This window comes from Malaclemys terrapin, chromosome 9, assembly GCF_027887155.1.
Source record: "Malaclemys terrapin pileata isolate rMalTer1 chromosome 9, rMalTer1.hap1, whole genome shotgun sequence".
NCBI lineage: Eukaryota > Metazoa > Chordata > Testudines > Emydidae > Malaclemys > Malaclemys terrapin.
The window spans coordinates 18,960,384-18,981,639 of record NC_071513.1 but is presented as its reverse complement, the minus strand read 5'-3'; the positions used below and the strand labels follow the sequence as shown (position 1 = coordinate 18,981,639).

General features: G+C 45.1%; 1 protein-coding gene across 2 annotated transcripts; it reads right to left on the bottom strand.

Moving 5' to 3' along the window:
• Window positions 1-1,191: 1,191 nt before the first annotated feature.
• SERTM2 (serine rich and transmembrane domain containing 2) lies at window positions 1,192-20,229 on the bottom strand. Of its 2 annotated transcripts, none has more exons than XM_054038796.1 (2): window positions 20,175-20,229; window positions 1,192-4,264 (listed from the first exon to the last, which is right to left on the bottom strand). In XM_054038796.1, exon 2 carries the CDS (start codon window positions 3,674-3,676, stop codon window positions 3,395-3,397), a length of 282 nt encoding a protein of 93 aa, XP_053894771.1. In that variant the 5' UTR covers window positions 3,677-4,264; window positions 20,175-20,229; the 3' UTR covers window positions 1,192-3,394. The 2 variants fall into 2 exon arrangements, with proteins under 2 accessions (XP_053894771.1, XP_053894770.1); XM_054038795.1 differs by lacking the exon at window positions 20,175-20,229 and adding an exon at window positions 13,426-13,853.
• Between the last annotated feature and the right edge of the window lie 1,027 nt (window positions 20,230-21,256).

Genomic DNA, 21,256 nt, shown 5'->3' with positions numbered 1-21,256 from the left:
GGGTCCCAGTCTGCCACTGAATTAAGTGCTATTAGGATTGGGCCCCAAATCAATTCGTGTGTCATTTTTCTTTGTACTGAAATATCTTCATTAAATAGATATATCTGCAGCTCTCTCTGTTTCTTGGGAGCAAAACTTTTCCTTCTCTGGGTGGCTGTGATAGAAGATTATTATTTCATAGAGACTATTAATTGCCACATGGGTTAAGGAATGGTCAGAATCCTACGGCTCTTGTACACTTTTAAAAGGGTCCTGAAAAAGATGGCGGTGGACTAGCCAGTATTCTGTGCTTTTGCTGCTGAAAGAATGAAACTGTATCAAGTAAACCTATTTTTATATCCTTAAACATACATGACAGCATGGCTCAGTTAGTAGCAATCTGTCTTAGCAGGATTTAGGTTTAAATCCTACAACAAGTAGAATCTGGACTCCTAAGCAGTGTTGATAGCGCATCACAACAGGGAGAGTGCTGCACTCTTAGAGGTAACATCCCTCAGATGAACTGTTAAGCCAAGGTCCTGTCTAGTACAGTGGTTTTCAAAGTTCGGGTCACCACCCAGTACTGGGTCGTGGAATGCAAGGCACTGGGTCACCTTGCTCAGCACCCAGGGACCCGGGCGGCCGCCCAGTAAAAACTAGTAGTCCCTATGTGTTCTGACACCGCGCTGCACCCTGGAAGTGGCCAGCAGCAGGTCTGGCTCGTAGGTAGGGGAGCCATGGGGCTCTGCCCTGAGCACCAGACTGCCAATGGGAGCTTGGGGGGTCCGGTGGCTGCACGCGAGAAGCACGCGGAGCTGCTTGTGCACCTCCACTAGGGTGACCAGATGTCCTGATTTTGGGGTCTTTTTCTTATATAGGCTCCTATTACCCCCCCACCCCTGTCCCAATTTTTCACACTCCACCTAGGAGCTGGACCTGCTAGCCGCTTCTGGGGCACAGCGAGGTCTGCGTTGCCAGGACAGGCGGGAAGCCTGCCTCCGCACCCGGCTGTGCCACTGACCGGGAGCCGCCAGAGGTTAGCCCACACCCCAAACCACACCCAAAGCCCCTTCCCCATCTGTAAGGCCCCCCCAAACCCAGAGCCCCTTCCTGCACCCCAGACCCCTCATCCCTGGCCCCACCCCAGAGCCAGCACCCTCAGCCCAGAGCCCTGACCCCCTCCTCCCAACCCCCTGCCCCAGCCCAGAGCCCCCTCCCACACTCTGAATTGCTCATTGGCATCAATAATTTTCTTCAACTGCGTTGCCAGAAAGAAAGTTTGAAAACCACTGGTCTAGTAGATGCTCAAGTGATGATCCCATGGCACAAGAGTACAGAATAACCTATGACCTGGCCTACATTTCTTTTCCAGGCAAATACAGTCTAATGTCCAAGACTGTGTGGGAGATATTGCTGTAATATATTGGATGTTGTGTTTGCTTACATAGTTACTGCACTAACCGTTTTCCATGTTGAGCCTGCATCTCGTGGAGTACATTGAGTACAAAAGATGCTATTCTATGTGGAGAAAGAGGCTTTAAACAGTCTTCCAGTCAAAACAGCAGTGACAATAATTGCTAATCCTTGCTGTGGACCATTCATGACCAGTGTGGTTTTAGCATCTTGTTCTTCCCCATAGAGAGATAAAGAAGCCAGACTTCTAGTCAAAAACAACCCACCGAACAACCGACCGACAAGGACAAAGAAACCACAATTCCCGAAGCATTGGAAGAACAAGTTCTTATTGTTGTTACAGGTCTGTAGAGTCAGTGCCATTGCTAATTTTAGCACTGTGTGTGGGGAGTTTTCACTTTCCAGGCCCTTGGAGAGAGCAGAATTGGCAAATAATTGTATATAAAGTGGAAAGCACAAGGGAGCTTTATCACAAGGCTAGATTTAGATAGGAGCAAAGGAGGTAAGATGTGCTAGTTAAAATCCATGGGGAAGCACCTGCCCAGTACATATGAGTTTAAAATTATCCCTGTCTAAAAAGTGCCGTTACAAGAGATAGTGGCTCAACAGAAGTGAGATGCTATATTTGATTGCCATTTTTCTGATCCATGTGAAGAAAGTCCTTATTTTTTTACATAGGGTATTATATGTTTATATAGAGAGACATTAAAAGGACGTTTCCAACATATTGTTTCATAATGTTAGATATTTTTTTCTTACTGTTCCAGTTGATCAATTGGAATCTTGCTCTCCTATTTCAGTGCTCATATTTTCCTTTAATTTTGTAAGCACACTAGTTGGTCATTTAGGATAACTCCAGAGTACAGAGCTGTGTATGCTGATTTATTATTGCAGTGTCGGGTCTTGGCATTCTCTTCCCTTCCCCTTCTCCCCTGTCCCCGTATCCTTGGGAGAAAAGTATTGGGAGTTTTGGCGTGTTTCTGGGGGGGAAACTACATGGAGTCGAGAGAGAGGTCCAAATTCAGAACAACCTTATCACTGTTAGCAATGTCCACTTAATTCAGTAACATTAAATAGTATTTGAATTACAGAGTGGCATTGGGAAAGCTGAAAGAAATGAACCTAGTTTTAGGGAATGCAATTCCTGTGAAGGAAGGGCAGGGATCCAGAGGCAGTGTCTCTTCTGAATATGACACACGCTGCTTGTTTCATGCACATACCTTTACCTTTTATTTTCTTTCATTCTGAATGAACTGCCTCCTTCTGATAATTGGAATGCACTATTACTGTTTGTTTGATTCTTAATGTCTGAAAGTAATAGCCCCAGTATATGATGCACATTGGCCTTATAGCAGGAACACGTCTCTATTTCCAAAATTGCATTTTGCAAATGTGCTATTCCAAGTGGAAAAAAACACCATTTAAGATTTTCCTTCTTGAATGGGATGGATGTCTGGGGATTTTCACACCACTATTCATTTTTCATATGTGCCCTGTGGGCTCTTTGAGCCTGCGCCACAAATTAACTTTGAGTTCAAGTCTCTTATCAGGCGAGGACTCTCCTCTAGCAATAGAGGGGAAGATAACTCAGCAAATACATCTTTCAGAAAATATTCTTGTAAGTTTTTGTTTTTTTGGCTGTCATTATAGTAGCTTTTATCATTTGCATTAAAACTTTTCAGGAGGAGCTGAGTCTCTCCTGAGAGCAACGGGACTTCTGTGGTCTAGATTTTATTTAGGACGTGTGCTCTATATTCTCCTAGAAACCAAACTTCTCAACACATGTTGCTTGCAGTCTTCAGGGGGCAGGAGTGTCCTAAGCCTACTGGATATCTTATGACTGTCAATTCACAAATGAGTCAAATGATACTGCCCTATCAGGTGCAGTACATTGCAGAGCAGAATGGGCAGGTGGGGGTTCTCCTCCCCACAAAGCACATGCATATTTTGCCAAACAAAAGGTGCTTTGTGAACCATGCAACTCCTTCCTCTTGCTTCTGTCTTATTGAATGCTAGGAATCCTGCTGTGCATTTCTACATCCGTAAACTGCTGAACATTTTCTGTGCTTTCTGGAGAGGTGGTGATTGGGGAGATCACGTGCTTCAAGCGCAAGAGCATGGTGAAGAGCAGTATGAGAAGGATGGCCAGGAGTGTTAGGAACAAGCCAACGTACATGTACAGGTTGGCATATTTATCTGCTGTTGTGTTTACTTCTGTAGACAGGGTTGGCAAGTGGACACGGCCAGTAAGATTTCCACGGTATTTAAAATAAATCTCAGTCATTGCTCACTCTCAGGTTTTGTCCATTTTCTCTATTCACCGTTAAAATGTTGCCTTCCTTCACCCATTTCATGAAGAAAATCCAGAAAGGGAATTTACACCTGAAAGTGAATTCTGCCCAGAGTTCTGTAGAGAAAGCACAGTTGTGTTGGTTATGAGACCTTCACTCCTCTTGGTTAAGCAAACTGCTCTACAGGAGCCTTTGGAAGTAATTTCTCACATGCCCCTGTTAGAGACTATTTTTTGTTGTTATAACTTCTTATGCTGTCAGAGTTTTAATTTGCCCAAATCTCTTTAGTCCTCTTCTGGAACTGACAGATCTAAGTTGCTGCCAGGCTTAGCTCTATACAGGCTTTCATTTTTGAACAAAGGAAGTGAATTTTCTGCCAACCTATCACGTTCCAGATGATTTATTCCTGGGTGATCTGGCAAGCTTGTTTTATCTCTTGCTAATATGGTTGATGATCTCCACTCTCCAGAGTTATGGGTGTCAGTGATTAGATGAAGGAGAGTTTGGAAAAAAACGGGGTCTTTTCCACTTTCCACATTGAACTGATTCTGTCATTAGGATCAGTTAAAAACTCTTCCTTTCTAAAAGGGAAAGAGAGAACAAAAAGAATTATTAAACCCAGTTTGTACTGTACTCTCATCATACCAACCTGACAGATAAAGGGATAACATGAAATTGATATCTGCTCTGATCGCTATTAGAGCATTGCATTTCCAGGGGTACTAAGTGAATTTGCTGACGTGGTCCTGTGAGCCATTCGGCAATCCAGAAGAGCATTATGTGTTTACAAAGGCTCTTTACACCTTTAGAGGAAGGGTACTGTTACCCTGCAGAATTCACTTTTGTTTCCTATTCTAGTATTCTGTGCTTTGTGGGCAGGGCCGGCTCCAGCTTTTCTGCCACCCCAAGCGGCCAAAAAAAAAAAAAAAAAGACGAGCGGCGGCACTTCGACGGCCGCTCAAAGAGTAAGAGAGGGAATGAGGGATCTGCCGCCGAAGACCCAGACATGCCACTCCAATACCAGACCGAGTGCCACCCCTTTGAATTGGCCGCCCCAAGCACCTGCTTCCTACGCTGGTGCCTGCAGCCGGCCCTGTTTGTGGGTTAGGGAAACACCCACTGATTATACAGATGTGGGCCATTAAAACTAATGGAGGAAAAGATATGAACCCCACTGCCTTCCTACACATAAAACTCTGCATGTCTCAGCTATAACTTGAGAACTCGGATACTGCTGGCACAGAGTGTCCTATGAGCACTGTGAAGAAGACTGCTGAAGCTCTGCCAATGTGGACTGGGTCCTGTGTGAAAATGCCCACTTACCTCCCACAAGCAAAGCTGGTCAAAAAAGGGATTTCCATCCCGTGGGAAATTCTGACATTTCAAAACCCGATCTCATTCCAAATTGTAACAATTAAAAATTTCTCATGCAACAGAAATTCCAAAAATATTTCTCTTAGGAAACCTCAAAATGTTTTGTTTTGATGAGGTAAAAATTTTTTGTTAATGCTGAAACGCAATGTAAAAAATCTAATATGCACACATTAAATATTAAAATGTAAAAGTCTAAATGAAACAAAGTTGAAAGAAAACATTTCAACAAGGGCTGTCGATTAATCACAGTTAGCACACGTGATTAACTCAAAAAAATTAATCGTGATTCAAAAAATTAATAATCATTAATTGCAGTTTTAATTACACTGTTAAACAATAGAATACCAATTTAAATGTATTAAATATTTTGGACTTTGTCTACATTTTCATATATATTGTATTCTGTGTTGTAATTGAAATCAAAGTTTTGATTATAAATATTTGCACTATAAAAACAATAAACAAAAGAAATAGTATTTTTCAGTTCGCCTTATACAAGTACTGTAGTGCAATCTTTGTTGTGAAAGTGTAACTTACAAATGTAGATTTTTTTGTTTGTTACATAACTGGATTCAAAAACAAAACAATGTAAAACTTCAGAGCTTACAAGTCCACTCAGTCCTACTTTGTCTTAGTGATTGGCTGAAGAAGAACAAGTTTGTTTACATTTACAAGAGATAATGCTGCCCTCTTCTTATTTACAATGTCACCAGAAAGTGAGAACAGGCATTTGCATGACACTTTTGTAGCTGGCATAGCAAGGTATTTACGTGCCAGATATGCTAAACATTCGTATGCCCCTTCATGCTTCGGCCACCATTCCAGAGGACATGCTTCCATGCTGATGACACTAGTTACAAATTTAATTAATGCCTTATTTTTTTAACTGAACTCCTGGGGGGAGAATTGTATGATCCCTGCTCTGTTTTACCCGCATTCTGCCATGTATTTCCTGTTATAGTAGCCTTGGATGATGACCCAGCACAACTTGTTCATTTTAAGAACACTTTCACTGCAGATTTGACAAAACGCAAAAAAGGTACCAATGTGATGTTTCTGAAGATAGCTACAGCACTCAACCCAAGGTTTAAGAATTTGAAGCGCCTTCCAAAATCTGAGAGGGACGAGGTGTGGAGCATGCTTTCAGGTGTCTTAAAAGAACAACACTCCGACACGGAAACTACAGAACCCAAACCACCAAAAAAGAAAATCTACCTTCTGCTGGTCGCATCTGACTCAGATAATGAAAATGAACATGCGTTGATCCACACTGCTTTGGATTGTTATCAAGCAAAACCTGTCATCAGCATGGATACATGTTCCCTGGAAGGGTGGTTGAAGCATGAAGGGACATGCAAATCTTTAGCGCATCTGGCACGTAAATATCTTGCGATGCCGGCTACAACGGTGCCATGAGAACACCTGTTCTCACTTTCAGGTGACATTGTAAACAAGAAGCAGGCAGTATTATCTCCTGAAAATGTAAACAAACTTGTTTGTCTGAGTGATTGGCTGACCAAGAAGCAGGGCCGGCTCCAGGGTTTTGGCAGCCCCAAGCAGCCCAAAAAAAAAAAAAAAAAAGCTGCGATCGCGATCTGCGGTGGCAATTCGGCGGAAGGTCCTTCGCTCCAAGCGGGAGTGAGGGACCGTCCGCCAAATTGCTGCCGAATAGCTGGACCTGCTGCCCCTCTCTGGAGTGGCCGCCCCAAGCACCTGCTTGCCAAGCTGGTGCCTGGAGCCGGCCCTGCCAAGAAGTAGGACTGAGTGGACTTGCAAGCTCTAAAATTTTACATTGTTTTATTTTTGAATGCAGGTTTCTTTGTACATAATTCTACATTTGTATGTTCAACTTTCATGATAAAGATGAATTGAAAGATACTATTTCTTTTGTTTTTTTACAGTGCAAATACTTGTAATAAAAATAAATATAAAGTGAGCACTGTACACTTTATATTCTGTGTTGTAATTGAAATCAATATATTTGAAAATGTAGAAAACATTCAAAATATTTAAATAAATGATATTCTATTGTTTAACAGTGTGATTAATAGCGATTACTTTTTTAAATCGTTTGATGTCCCTAATTTCAACATTATTGAAACAAAACAAAGTGAAACATCTTAATTTTGATATAAATACATTTTCAGAGGGAAAAGTTATTTATTTATTTATCTGTTTATTAACGAGTTCTGCCGACAAGTCAGTGCCATATTCTTCTCTGGAGGGAAAAAGGCTAGCTCTAATTCACTGTGGGTCCCATCAGTACTACCACTTAGCTGGCTTGGGTAGGGTTACCATTCGTCCGGATTTACCCGGACATGTCCTCCTTTTCGCGCTAAAAATAGCGTCCGGGGGGAATTTGTAAAGCACTCACAATATCCGGGATTTCCCCCTCCCCCGGCAGAGCGAGCGGCTGGGAGGGCTGCAGAAAAATCCCGGGCTGGACTCCTGAGCAGCTGTAGAGGAGCCGGAGCCGCCCTGCATTCTGAGTTGGCCTCTCCTGCAACCCGGTCCGGCAGCACTGTGCAGGGCCAGGGACCGGGTTTTGTTGTGCAGGGCCAGGGACCGGGTTCTGTTGTGCTGGGGAGCGCAGCCACGTGTCCGGCTCCGCTCGCACAGAGCCCAACACCCTGTTCTGAGCAGCAGGGTAAGGGGGACCGGGGGCAGGAAGGTTCTGGAGGGGGCAGTCAAGAAACGGGGGGGGGGGCTTTTGGGGGGAGTGGAGAAAGTTTTGGGCAGTCAGGGTACAGGTAGGGGGTAGGGTCCTGGGGGGCAGTTGGGGGGGGTCTTAGGAGGGGGCAGTTAGGGGACAAGGAACAGGGAGGCTTAGGGGTGGGGTTCTGGAGGGCAGTTAGGAGCAGGGGTCCCAGGAAGGGGCAGTCAGGGGACAAGGAGCAGGGGGGTGGGGAGCTGGGAGTTCTGGGGGGGGGCTGTCAGGGGGCAGGAGTGGGGAGAGGGATCGGAGCAGTCAGGGGACAGGGAGCAGAGAGGTTTAGATGGGTTGGGAGTTCTGGGGGGGGCTGTCAGGGGGCAGGAGTGGGGAGAGGGATCGGAGCAGTCGGGACAGGGAGCAGAGAGGTTTAGATGGGTTGCGAGTTCTGGGGGGGCTGTCAGGGGGCAGGAGTGGGGAGAGGGATCGGAGCAGTCAGGGGACAGGGAGCAGAGGGGTTTAGATGGGTCGGGAGTTCTGGGGGGGGCTGTCAGGGGGCAGGAGTGGGGAGAGGGATCGGAGCAGTCAGGGGACAGGGAGCAGAGGGGTTTAGATGGGTCGGGAGTTCTGGGGGGGGGCTGTCAGGGGGCAGGGGTGGGGAGAGGGATCGGAGCAGTCAGGGGATAGGGAGCAGAGGGGTTTAGATGGGTCGGGAGTTCTGGGGGGGCTGTCAGGGGGCAGGGGTGGGGAGAGGGATCGGAGCAGTCAGGGGACAGGGAGCAGAGAGGTTTAGATGGGTTGCGAGTTCTGGGGGGGGCTGTCAGGGGGCAGGAGTGGGGAGAGGGATCGGAGCAGTCAGGGGACAGGGAGCAGAGAGGTTTAGATGGGTTGGGAGTTCTGGGGGGGGGCTGTCAGGGGGCAGGAGTGGGGAGAGGGATCGGAGCAGTCAGGGGACAGGGAGCAGAGAGGTTTAGATGGGTTGGGAGTTCTGGGGGGGCTGTCAAGGGGGCAGGAGTGGGGAGAGGGATCGGAGCAGTCAGGGGACAGGGAGCAGAGAGGTTTAGATGGGTTGGGAGTTCTGGGGGGGGGCTGTCAGGGGGTGGGGAGTGGTTGGATGGGGCGTGGGAGTCCCAGGGGTCTGTCTGGGGGTGGGGGTGTGGATAAGGGTTGGGGCAGTCAGGGGACAAGAGGCAGGGAGGCTTAGATAGGGAGTGGAGTCCTGGGGGGCAGTTAGGGGCAGGGGTCCCAGGAGGGGGCAGTCAGGGGACAAGGAACGGGGGGAGGGTTGGGGGTTCTGGGGGGGCGGGAAGTGGGAGGGGCTAGGGCGGGGCTCCTCCCGTCCTCTTTTTTGCTTGCTGAAATATGGTAACCCTAGGCTTGGGGGTTATCGAAGGGCTGAACACACTGTCTCCACACCACTCCCAGCATTTGCTAGGATCCCCCTTTGTTTCAAACAGTTTAAAAACAGAAAAAAGATAACTTAAGGAATGGTGGGCCAGATCCTGCTGGAAGATAGAATGGTCAAACAGGGCTTTACTGCTGGCTTAAACAGTCAGCTGGGGATTCCCCTGGAGTAATTCCTGAGTTGGGTATCTGGCTGTGTTCAACCCACTGGGGTGTAGGGGCAGGAAGGGGCACGGTCAGAGCATGCTGCTGTGAGTCCTGTCGGGCCTTGAGCCAGCTCCTAAGTGGCCCTAAACCAGCCCCCATCGGCCCCATGATCTGGGGGAAGGCAAAATGGAATAAAGCCATTTTTCCAGCACACCTGGGAGTTTGTTCTAGGGCTATTTGCAATGGGCAGAATGTTTCAGATCAGTGTTAACTTTAATATTTATGTAGTGCAATTTTTCTTTGTCTATTGAATGCTGCTTCACAGTAGACCAGATTAGAGGTGGAGGCAGCGTAGTGATGGTTACTGCTGAATAGTGCAAATCCCTGGGGACTAAGCATGCAACGTCCCCAGCAAGTTGCATTTCTGTGGCACTGGCATGTGAAGGAACGGCACTAGGAATGAAAGGTGGGATTTTCCAAAAGCACCTAAAAGACAAAGTCCCTTTAAAAGTCAATGAATTTGTGCATCTAAATCCCCTCGGTGCTCTTGAAAATCTCCCTTGAAATTCTCTCATCAGCAGTGTAGGACACAACCTTTGGGCCGTCAGTATAGCAAAAGCTTGTTTTACCCAAGTAGCTAAAATAATTAATTTGCATTGTAGATGATCACATTTTATGCCAAATGAATTTCTCATGGCCAAGTTACAAGAAATCAAAGGTTTATAGGAAATGCTGAGAAATGCTCACTCACATTGGCACAGACAGCATTGTTATAATAAATGCAGTTTTAAAACGAGGCTGGTTTATCAGCACACAATTGTAGGCCTTCCTGAGGGCAGAGGATAAAATAAAACGGTATGTGTTTTCAAAGTGTTTGGATTGTCCTTAGAAAGATATTATTTCTGAAAGTTTCAAACAGGCTTTATTATTCCTTTTTCTCTCCCCCAACCATCTTCTATCGATCTCCAGACTTCCCAGATGGCTTCAGCAAAAAAGCTCCACGGAAAACAAACAAAACCCTTGGACTTCTGCAGATTGTGATCCCTGTGTTTGAGTCTGGTTTTACGTAGCATTGGCACATATTATTTTAATTGAATTAGGAGCATAAGGATGACATTTAAACTTCAGCAGCAGTCCATGGGCCAGATGTGCTACACTAGTGTATATCCAGAGTAACTCCTTCAGTTTAAGTTTACACCTATGCAAATGATACTCTCCACCTCCAATTTTGAAATCCACTTTTGAACGCAGGAGTTCTTGTGATATTTTGGTGGATTCCCAGCTTTTTTCTCTTCCAAAGTTTCTTCCATTCTTATTACTTATTAACCTGTCCAGGAAGACTGGCACAAAGCTGTCGCTGATGCAATTCCCCTGGAATTAGTGCAGTTGCACCAGAGATAAATCTGGTCCATTCCATGTTTTTTAAATACTTCAATACTCCTGGAAAACCAGAATGTAAAAATGTAAAGAACAAGGCCTAGATTTTCAAAAGTAACTAGTGCCTTGGTTTTGGAGCCCAAAATGATGCCCTAAAGGGGCGTGACTTCCAGAGGGCAGGTGCTCAGCACTTTCTGAATATCAGAGTGCTTTATGTTGTCTCAAATTGAGCACCCAAAACTTGAGGCAGCCAAAATCACTGGTGACTTTGGAAATGTGTTTTCATAAGCCTGTATCTGTATAAAATACTATATAAAGACTTGTGAGGCCCACATTTCTAATTATTTGGACCGCCTCAAATATATATGTAAAATATAATATGGGTGCCTTTCTCTAAAACAAAGTGGTTAGTAACACCGCTCACACATTATTAAAAAACTCAGTACTTTTCCATTCTTAACCTGAGGCGTGCCTATTTATCCTTCATATGAAAAACAGAAAGAGAGGAGACATCTGGGTGGTGATAGTACAAATGAATTCATATCCAGTATGGGGTGAAGTTCACACTGGTGGAGACTGCCAGCAGAAGCACCCTGGACTATGTGAGCCCCATGCTGGAACCACTCCCCTATGTGCCACGGGGTCTCAGTGCTGTCCCCACATAGGCCAGCATGGAGAGCAGGGGCGGGCCAAGAGTCTCTGTTCCCAAGGATGCTGGCATCTTACCACACTAAATGGCATTGGTGTGGTGATTGTGGGAGCTGCCACTGCTATTTCAGCACACAGGCTGCAGCAGAGGACTTGAGGAATGAGGCTGTGCTACAGCCATGTACTTTGGCTCTGAGTGGGTGGGGGCAGTAAATTTCACTCCCATAATTCCCACACTTTGCCTGAGTAAAGCATGAATTTTCTCTGTAAAGAACAGACTCACTGTAGCTAGTAGGAAATACAAGATATGGAGGGAGCTTGTTTAAATACACCTACTTTAATACTATATGATTTCTCTGCCGCTGCCGAAGTGAAATCAATGTGTAGTCTGATATGCTATGAGTAAAGCGCAGAACATTGTCCTTACCCCAATTCTGCAGCTGTCTCAGCTGGTAGAGAAAACTGAAGTCTGCTTCTCTCCCTAAGGACCAGAGTGGCTAATGGCTTTACTTGCTTCTGAAAATTAGACTGTATAATGCTAAGCACATTAGGAGTTCAAATGCAACAATTAATTCCAAGCCAAGAATTTGAATTAATAAAAGTAAGAGATTAGTAGTGGAGATTTAGCATGGATTTTTATTACTTTTGTCTGATTAATATAGAATTGCAGGTAACATCAGGAGACTTCAGCTTCATTTGGACTGTTGAAAGTAGGGAAATTACCTATATCTTTTCCAGAAAGGATTCAGTTACCAAGGTCAGTCAAAGAGCATTTCACTGCTAAATATAAGAATTTGAAATGACTAGCAGGTATTTCAATGTGCAGATCTCTTTGGACACTTGCTTTAGTTTTACAAAGACTCTGTTATTAGCAGAAAAGGCACAGGAACAGAATTTCAAGGTATTTTCTATAGCCATTTCATCCCGCTAGCTAGCCATGGAGGTTGTGTAACAGCAGGTAAGCAAATCTGATATGCAAAGATGCTGCACAAAGCCAATTTCCAAAGCAGGTTAAGATCTGAACTGTCTGATTCAGAACTGAGTAGGCAAAGACCCTCCCTGCCCTGCCTTGGGAGCCTCCAAATTAATCGTCAGACTAACAGACACTTATTAAAGTGCAGTGCATCAGAAGTAGAAACCAAAGTCCCTAAAATCTAAGATGTTGATCAATATTTGTTAATTCAGAAAAGGTTCTGACCTACTTGGAAAATATGGTCCAATCCTGAGAGCTGCTCACACCCTCAGCTCCCCATTGATGTTAGTGGATGAGGCCCCGTGATTCCAAACAGATAACAATTTTATAATTATTTTTGAGAAATTATTTAAATCAAGCAAGTTCTGTAGTTTAATAAAAAAAGTCAATAATGGAAATGGAGGCTTAAAACAAACTAACATTAGAGCACTTTCCCTCATCATACGTAACAGACATACAGAGGGCCAAGGTGCTGAACTCATTCACCTCCCAATGGAGCCAATAGGAGTTGAGGGGTCTCAGCACGCTCAGGATTGAGTTTGTTTGCCTTGCCTATATAGCAAAGGAAGAGAAATAATGATGTTCAAACCCTGCAACACAGTAAGTACGGCTAGGATAAAACCAATGCATAGCTAGACAACTGCAGTAAATGCTCTTATCTTAGCTAGATGCTTCCATTCCTTTACTTTCTTTCCACTGTCAGTTTGTTTTAATAGGTAGCAAACGATCATTGAACCTGAGGACAACTGTTGTGTTGTGTTGCTGTTCCATCCAGTACTAAAACTACCACAGAGAGGTGAGAACAGGATTGATCAGGACAATTATTACAGTAAGAGGCGCAGTTCGAAACCACCACCGTGGGCTTTCCTAAGCTAGTAGTTCAATCCTCGTTTGCCTGGCTGGCAGAAGCAGAAAGACCCTGGTACAGAGCACAGTGTGCTTTATAAGTTACACTTTAAAAAAAAAGTCAAATAAGCACAAAAAAGCATTGAAATGCCATTTCCACCCATTTCTTGCATTTTCCCCAGTGGGAATTTGGGGGTAGGGGTCTCTTCTTTCGTTGGCAGATGGTATACTTTTGTTTTGACGCCAGAGCATAAACTAATGTGTCTAGCCTCAGCTGTGCCAACATGTAGGAAAATAATAGAGAATTTAAAAAGCATAATTACCTTTCCTAGCAAGCAGGATTGGTGGGGCTAATCATTCGAGCATCTGGTTTAGACCTTGGACTTGCTGAGAATTTGTCTAGGAACATCTCCCCCCACTAGCTAGGTCTTTGGAAGAAATATTTGCTGTCTTACTGCTGGAGCTCGAATATCTTCTTTCGAACAAGCACGCGAAGTGCACTTTCTCCTTCTCTGCTCTTGAAGTAAATGTTTTGCTGCGTGATAGGCAGAGGCGACTCTTATTCCGGCTCTTGAGATGCCAGCTGACAGACTGATTTAACAGCATAAATGCTGATATTCTTCCTTCATTCAGCAAGGGAGGGTGCGGGGAGTCTTCTATTCATGTGCCTGAACGCTTGAATGGAAACCGCCTTAGCCAGACAGTTCCCTCCTTCAGCTGCTGCTGGCAGTTGTTAGATTGTAGAAGGAAAGGTAGCTCTCTAGCACTGCTTCTACCTCTCCTCAATAGGGAGAGAGGGAGGAGAGACCAAGAGCAAAGAGGCTGCAAGCTACACTGTGAGCAAAGTTTGTGCAAGCCTTTCTTTAACTCTTTAGAGCCCATGGGCTGTAAACCAGTCCTGCTATTTGACCATGCTGCCAGATAAGAAGTAAAGCTTAACCGTGGAGGAGAGATTGGTTAACTTAGTTTCTTTGGAGAGTGCCCAAGTTTTTATTTAATGCCCAAAGGTGTTTTTGCTAGAAAAAAATCTCCACTGCCTTCTTGAGTAGTAATCTAATGATTCCTTTTGTCTCTAGAATCAGTGTCATTTACAAGATGAGACCATTGTAATCGTACCTAAGCCTCCCTGGCTTCACCATACTGTGGACTGGAATGAGAAATGTCATTTCTACGCTTGGTATCTAGTGACTTTCTATTGGCTCTTTTCTGTGAGAACAGAGGCAAAGCTATGGTATAATGCCTTAGTTAGCACTTACATAGCACCTCTCCTCTGAGGAGCTCAAAGCATTTTACAAACACAAATTAAGCTCCACAGACCCTCTGTGAGGTAGGTAAGTCTTTTCACCACTTGACGAATGTGGAAATGGAAGCACCGAAAGTTTTAAGTGATTTACCCAAGATCTCACAGTGAGTCAGGACAAGAACTGGAAATCTCAGTTCACTGCTCTAGCCAGCAGGCCAGTGTTTCTCAACCCTTTTCAGAATGGTGGCCTCTTGTTCAAATCTTTTCAACTCCTTATGTTTACTGTACATGTAAAAATGCATCCGTGATAACAATAAGCCTATCTAATTTGTGTGCGTGTGTGTGTTTCAAAAGGTTGACACAGCATACTCGAGCTTGAAAGGTAAGGGTGTGCAGGGAGTGGGGGAGTGAGATTTGATTGTAATACAATTTTCAATGCTTTGCAATATCCCCCACCATTAACTTTCATGACCCCCGGGGGGATGGTGACACACAAGTTGTGAAAGCTTGCACTGGAAAACCATTTCACTCCTCCACACTGCAGAGAGAAGGACTGTATTGGGAGGGGCTGCTTCCTCTGCTTATAGTAGGGGTAAGGATCATAGGTGCTGGAACTAGGGGTGCTGCTTCACCTCCGGCTTGAAGTGGTTTCCATTATATACAGGGTTTACAGTTTGGTCCATTGGCTCTCAGCACCCGTAGGGCAGGTCCTCACTACCCACTGGATCGGCGGGTAGAGATCGATCTATTGGGGATCGATTTATCATGTCTCGTCTAGATGTGGATAAATCGATCCCCGAACGTGCTCCCCATTGACTCTGGAACTCCAGCTCGCAAGAGGTGGAAGCGGAGTCAACGGGGGAGTGGCAGCGGTCGACTGGCTGCCATCCTCACAGCCAGGTAAGTTGAACTAAGATATGCCGACTTCAGCTACGCTATTTGCGTAGCTGAAGTCGGCGTATCTTAGGTCGACCCCCCTCTCCCCCCCAGTGTAGACCAGGGCTCAGTATACAAATGGTTCCAGCATCTCGGTAAGGATCAGTCTGGGACAAGTCCACGCAGGTAGGAGGTAGTATGGCAAGAAAAGGTAAGGCTGTGATAAAGTAGCACTTCTCTCCTATGCACATGGGTCACAGGAGGCTTAGCAGAAGGGCCACACACTACCTCTCAGCAAGAAAGTGAAGAGGTATGGTAGGGAATACACAGTGAATACACCAGGGGGAAGTAGAAGCTTTATCTGCCTCACTCTCCAAATAATGGCTACGAAAGTTTTGTGCTAACAATGTTAATTTAGGAGGGGGGAGAGAGAGAGATTTTCTTACATTCCCTATGTCCATGCGTCAGGGAGCCATTTCCCTTTAAGAATGTATTGAAAATTTAGCTTTGCATCTTCAGACTAGTTCCTAGTGGATGGTTGCCCACTTCAAAAAAGCAAGTGCCAACTACTGGCGCCCATGGTGGCAGTCTGAGCAGAGCGGCTGAGGGCTGAAGGGGCAATAGGGACTGGACTACTCACTCACCCCTACAAGTGGTCCCTAAGGCACACTGGCAGGGCAGTATGGGAAAGTATTCGCTGCCCATGTTATACCCATTCTTCTGGGGGTTTCAGTCTCCAGCGCTGACAATGAAAAACGTAGCCCTCTGAAAAGCTAAAATTCTCCTACACTTTCTCTGCAGGCCACACCCTCTGAAAGGCGAGCCATATAAAATTACTATTATTTTAATTTACTTTCCCATTTCCTTGATTCATTATTATCCAGGCTGTCCAGCGTTGCATCCACACAGCCTGTATCATGGACACTGAGCTCCCTGATAAGCCTGCAGTAAGGAGTGTAAGAAACTGAATCTGGGGGGAAAAGAATATATGTAATTTAAAGTTGATTTGTACTATTTTCTTAAAAATGGTCATATATAAACTATCTGTAAATTTTCAAAATCCTGAGCAGACATCCTCTTAGAAAGTGTGTGGGCCTAGTTTTAGCCAGGAATGAAACTTTTACAGCCCTGGGAAAATGAGAGTGTATAATTGAAATGCTGAGACACCCCTGACTCTAGCAGTGCTGGTGAGCACCGCTGAAATGAAATGCCTTTTCTCCCTATCCGTATATCTACTCTTCCCCGCTTGGCTTATTTTCTCTTTGTTGACGTTGCAGTAAATCATCTGTCCCCTTGCAGGACAGCACCAGTGTTTGCTGGACAGACAATCCTATATTTCTCATTTACCTCTGTGGCAGGGTGTAATAAAGACAGATGAATTCTAGACAATGCTGCATTTATCAGCCACAGCTGGGAAATTGCTCAACTGGCTGAATGACCTCTTAATCTTGGAGTAGCATATAAGGCTTTCTTCTTCTGTACTTTTGTTGAGCTGACCAATAATAAAATTGTACATTTTAAAAAAAAAGTGTTCAAATCCTCTTGGAGAAATAGAGATATGCCTGTCCCATTTTTCAAACAGCTGTTCTGAATTTTGGGGCAGAGGCTTGAGGGTCTGGTTAGGCTCTTACTTCTTTCAACTGTAATACTTAACTGTAAAAACAGATGTGCAATTAAATTGCTTCCTGGGTAAACCAGTCATTTCATGCGTTCACCACAGTCCCACTCCAGTCTTGAAATCTTTGTTTGCTCTTTATTAAATCAAAGTTTTAGTATGCTGGTTAGTAGGTAGGTACAGAATGTTTCTGTGTGGGATCTTCTACCATCTGAACTAATTTATCCGATGAACAGGGTGAAACATGCTGTACTTTGGATCTTTAACTACTGCTTTCAAGGCAGCTGTACTTAATGAAGAAAGAGCACTTGCCCTTCCGATCCTTCCTCTCATACTCATCTGCTGTACAACTATTTCAAAGCTGTTTTGTTCAAAAGCAATCGAAGCCCTCAAATTAAAGGGACCTCCTGTGATCACTAGGTATCTGTGGGTTTTCTGTGCTGGGGAGAGTGTGGGCTGGTGGATTGTGAGTGTGTGTATCTCTGTTGCTAACAATTGTTTCTTGCACTCAACAGAATCTCAGAATTTGGGGCACTTACATACTCGCAGTTGCAACCATGTGAAATACTAGGGGGTAGGGATTGAGATTAAGTCTTAACTGAGGGTGTTTTGGATGGCCTGTGATTTTTTTGAGTTGGAGAAATGTCTGAAGCTTGTTCTGTGTTTAGGCATATTAATGACGCTAGTCCAGTGCGGCCACGTGTTATTTGTAGGATAACAGGCTGTACCAGCTCATTGTTTCTTTTCCCAGGTATTGGTAATCTCGCAACCTCTATTGCTCCTCTCAGTCCTCACAGCTTCTCTTCTATGGGTAAGCAGCAAATCTGTCAGTCCTTACAAGTCACTGGGAATTTTGCTGAATAAAGACCACAAGATTTGGTCCCAGGAGTAGAAATTGGTTGGCTATCTCTTGAAAGTCTGGCTGACTGGGTTTAAGCTGATGTGTGAAAGGTTTAGGGTGCGTTCATTGTAGAACCCCATCTTTCCCAGCAGAGCACTTTTAGAAAATTATGCCAGACAGATTATCAACTAGCCCAATACATTATTATTATTATTGCCACATGTAATTAATGCTGCCTAGCACTTCTACATCTTCAAAACGCTTTATAAACATTCACTTAACTGTCCTGTCTCCCCACTGGTACCTCACAGGGGTGCAGTGTGTGGGCTGCCCAGTTTCCTATTAACAGCCTTTGGCCCAGCTAGTGGCTGTTCAGGTCAGTAGTGCAGTTCTGAAATGTACCCACAGTGCCTACTGGAATGCCTGGGGGAGAACAGCCACTGCCGTATCCCTTAGAAAGGTCCATGATGCGTTCCCCTCCATTACCACACAGGCTAGTAGATGCAGATGGTCTCTGACTCTGCCTTCTTTCTACATTCCGTCCCATTTAAGGGACAGTCACCCTCAGAGACACTAGCAGGGACAGTCCCTTTGCTAAGGAGAGTGTGAGGACTGGGACTGTGTAAGGTGGAGAAAGCACCTTGGCTCTTCCTTTCACACATCTACCCAAGGGCCAGTCACAGCGCAGCCTCTACCTCTTGAAAGACAAAGATTTACTAAAGAGGACAACTTGCATGTGAATTCAGGGGAATAAAACCTGATCCCATGCAAGACCAAAATGTACTGTAATGTCAGACACAGACAGTCTCTCCCCGGCGGCCAGAGCACTGGGGGGAGGGCGGCGAGCCCGGCCGGGGCCCTGCTCTCCCCGACCGGCTGGAGGGCCGGGAGGAGGGCGGAGAGCCCGGCCGCGGCCCCGCTCTCCCTGGCCGGCCGGAGCGCTGGGAGGAGGGCGGAGAGCCCGGCCGTGGCCCCGCTCTCCCCAGCGGCCAGAGCGCCGCGGGAGGGCAGCCCCGCTCTCCCCGGCCGGCCAGAGCGCCGGGCGGAGGACGGAGAGCCCGGCTGCGGCCCCGCTCTCCCTGGCGGCCGGAGCGCCGGGGGGAGGGCGGCAAGCCCGACCGCGGCCCTGCTCTCCCCGGCCGGCCGGAGCGCCGCCCCCCCCCCCCTCCAGGTGCCTCCCCAAGCACATTCTTGGTAGGCTGGTGCCTGGAGCCAGCCCTGTTTGTGATGATAGGCAAATCACTTAAACCAGACTTTTTACAGCTGGTCACTAATCATGTGTTCTTCATTTTCTGGGTGCCTAACTTGAAATTTGGGATCTGATTTGCAGAAATGCTGAGCATTCATCTGCAAGTGACGTCCATGGCAGCTGTACTGTGAACCTATGAAGTGTTATATAATGCTAAATACTCTGAAAAATCAGATCCTAGGTCAGAGGCTCGCAAACTTTTTTTACTGGTGACCCCTTTCACATAGCAAGCCTCTGAGTGTGACCCCCCCTTATAAATTAAAAACACTTTAAAATATATTTAACACCATTATAAATGCTGGAGGCAAAGCGGGATTTGGGGTGGAGGTTGACAGCCCACCATGTAATAACCCTGCGACCCCCTGAGGGGTCCCAAACCCCAGTTTGAGAACCCCTGTTCTAGGTGTCTCAACCAAGGTACCCAAAATTAGTGCAAACTTTTGACCTTACCTGTCTGTGCTTCACCTTCCCATCTGTAACATGGGGATAATACCACTTCCTGACCACAGAGGGGTGTTGTAAAGATAAATTATTTAATGTTGGTGAAACACTCAGATACTGTAGTGCTAAGCACCATAGAGAAGCTCATATGAAAATTAATAATTCTGTCTTCAGTGCCAAGTTTTTATAGTGTGCAATAAAGAGAACCTACAGTCTCATATTAAATAACGAGAAAACAATATTGAAAAGCTGGTCATTTAATTGAGTGTCATCCATTCTGTGCATTGAATGAGTCAGGGGTACTGAGATCATGTAATAAAAACTGACTTCTAATGCACATGCACAAGGGAGCAAAATAACAGTTGCGCAAACAACTTTAATTCTGGCATTGCCTAACTTTTGAGTGCTTGACTTCGCAATCTTAATGGTCTTTTGACATAGCTTTTGTGTTCTATATAATATAGATACACATTAAAAGTTTTAACAGATCCCCGGCCAGCTAAGACTCTGTGGTCATTCTCATTCTGTGCACGCTTGCCATATAGAGTCTCATGATTTTAAGAAGAGAGAGAAATCCTGCAATGCTTCTTCTAGCATGTGAAGTAAAGAAAAGTTCTCTTTTAGGTGGCCTGTGACACACACCTGAGCAAGACTGGCATTTCAGCCAGTTGCAGACAATGGTGACGAATGCGCAACCTAGAACATTACAAAGGGAAGGGCTGTGGCAGAGCAGAGGTCTATAAAGGAACACTCTTTATCTTAAAGTAAAGAGCGGGTAGGGAGGGAACTTAAAATGACATAACATACCTTCCATCCCTCCAGTTGGCTGCATCCAATTTTGTAGTGAGTGCTTCGGCAAAATTTCCATCCAGATCCTGGGGGTAGCCATCATTATTTTATTTGAGATACTCTCCCAGCACTGTACTGAAAAAGTCAATTTTAAAACAAAACTAATCAAACATCTTGCACTCCTGAACACAATGACCTGCAGCTGCCACACTCGCTTTCCATGACAGACATAAGGATTGGAGATCATACTTCTTGGACTTTGGAGTGTTCACGCGTCGTTTGGGTTCTCAGGTTCAAAGTCAACGCTGTAGAAGCAGGCATTGCTAATACTGACTTCAGTGGAGAGGCAGGATTGACCACTGGATAAGGCTCTAGACTGGGAACTGATCTGAGCTCTTACAGGATCTGCCAATTGACTACTGGGTGACCTCTCTGCCTTAGTTTCCATCTATGTAAAATGGGGTGGGGGGTATTGATACTTATCAACCTTTGTAAAACAGTTTGACAGCTATGGATGTAAAGTACTAGATAGATATTCCAGGGGAATTATGCCCACTTTTTACTCCAGGCAGAATTCCGTTCCCCTTTTGTGATCTTCCAAAGCAATCTCCTTTTATCCAGTAAACTGTGATTGAATTTGCTCATGTGTTAGGAATGCAAAGAATTGACATTTTTAAAAGGCTTCAGTCTGTTTTGAATGTTTGCCTTTGTTCTGAGTTTGCTCCCTACCCTGTCCCTCCCACAATCCCCCAAAACACACACACACACACACACACACACACACACACACACCATTTATATATAAATGATTACTGTCTACCAGAGACACTGGATATTCTGTTTGAGTTAATGCTGCTAAATTTTGGGACCATTTATAATTTGCTTTAATATTTTAAGTATTAGATTGTCATGCATAGAATTTTATATTCAGAGCATCCCGGAAGTTTCACTATGATAAATGAGCTCATGAAAAGGTGATATTTTAAATTACAGGGATGGTGTTAACATCCTTATTAAGGGATTGCATAGTGTGGTGCTAACCTCTTACCTCTGGATTTCAAGTGGAGAGAGCAGAAATGATTAGTGCTGTCTGTCAACTT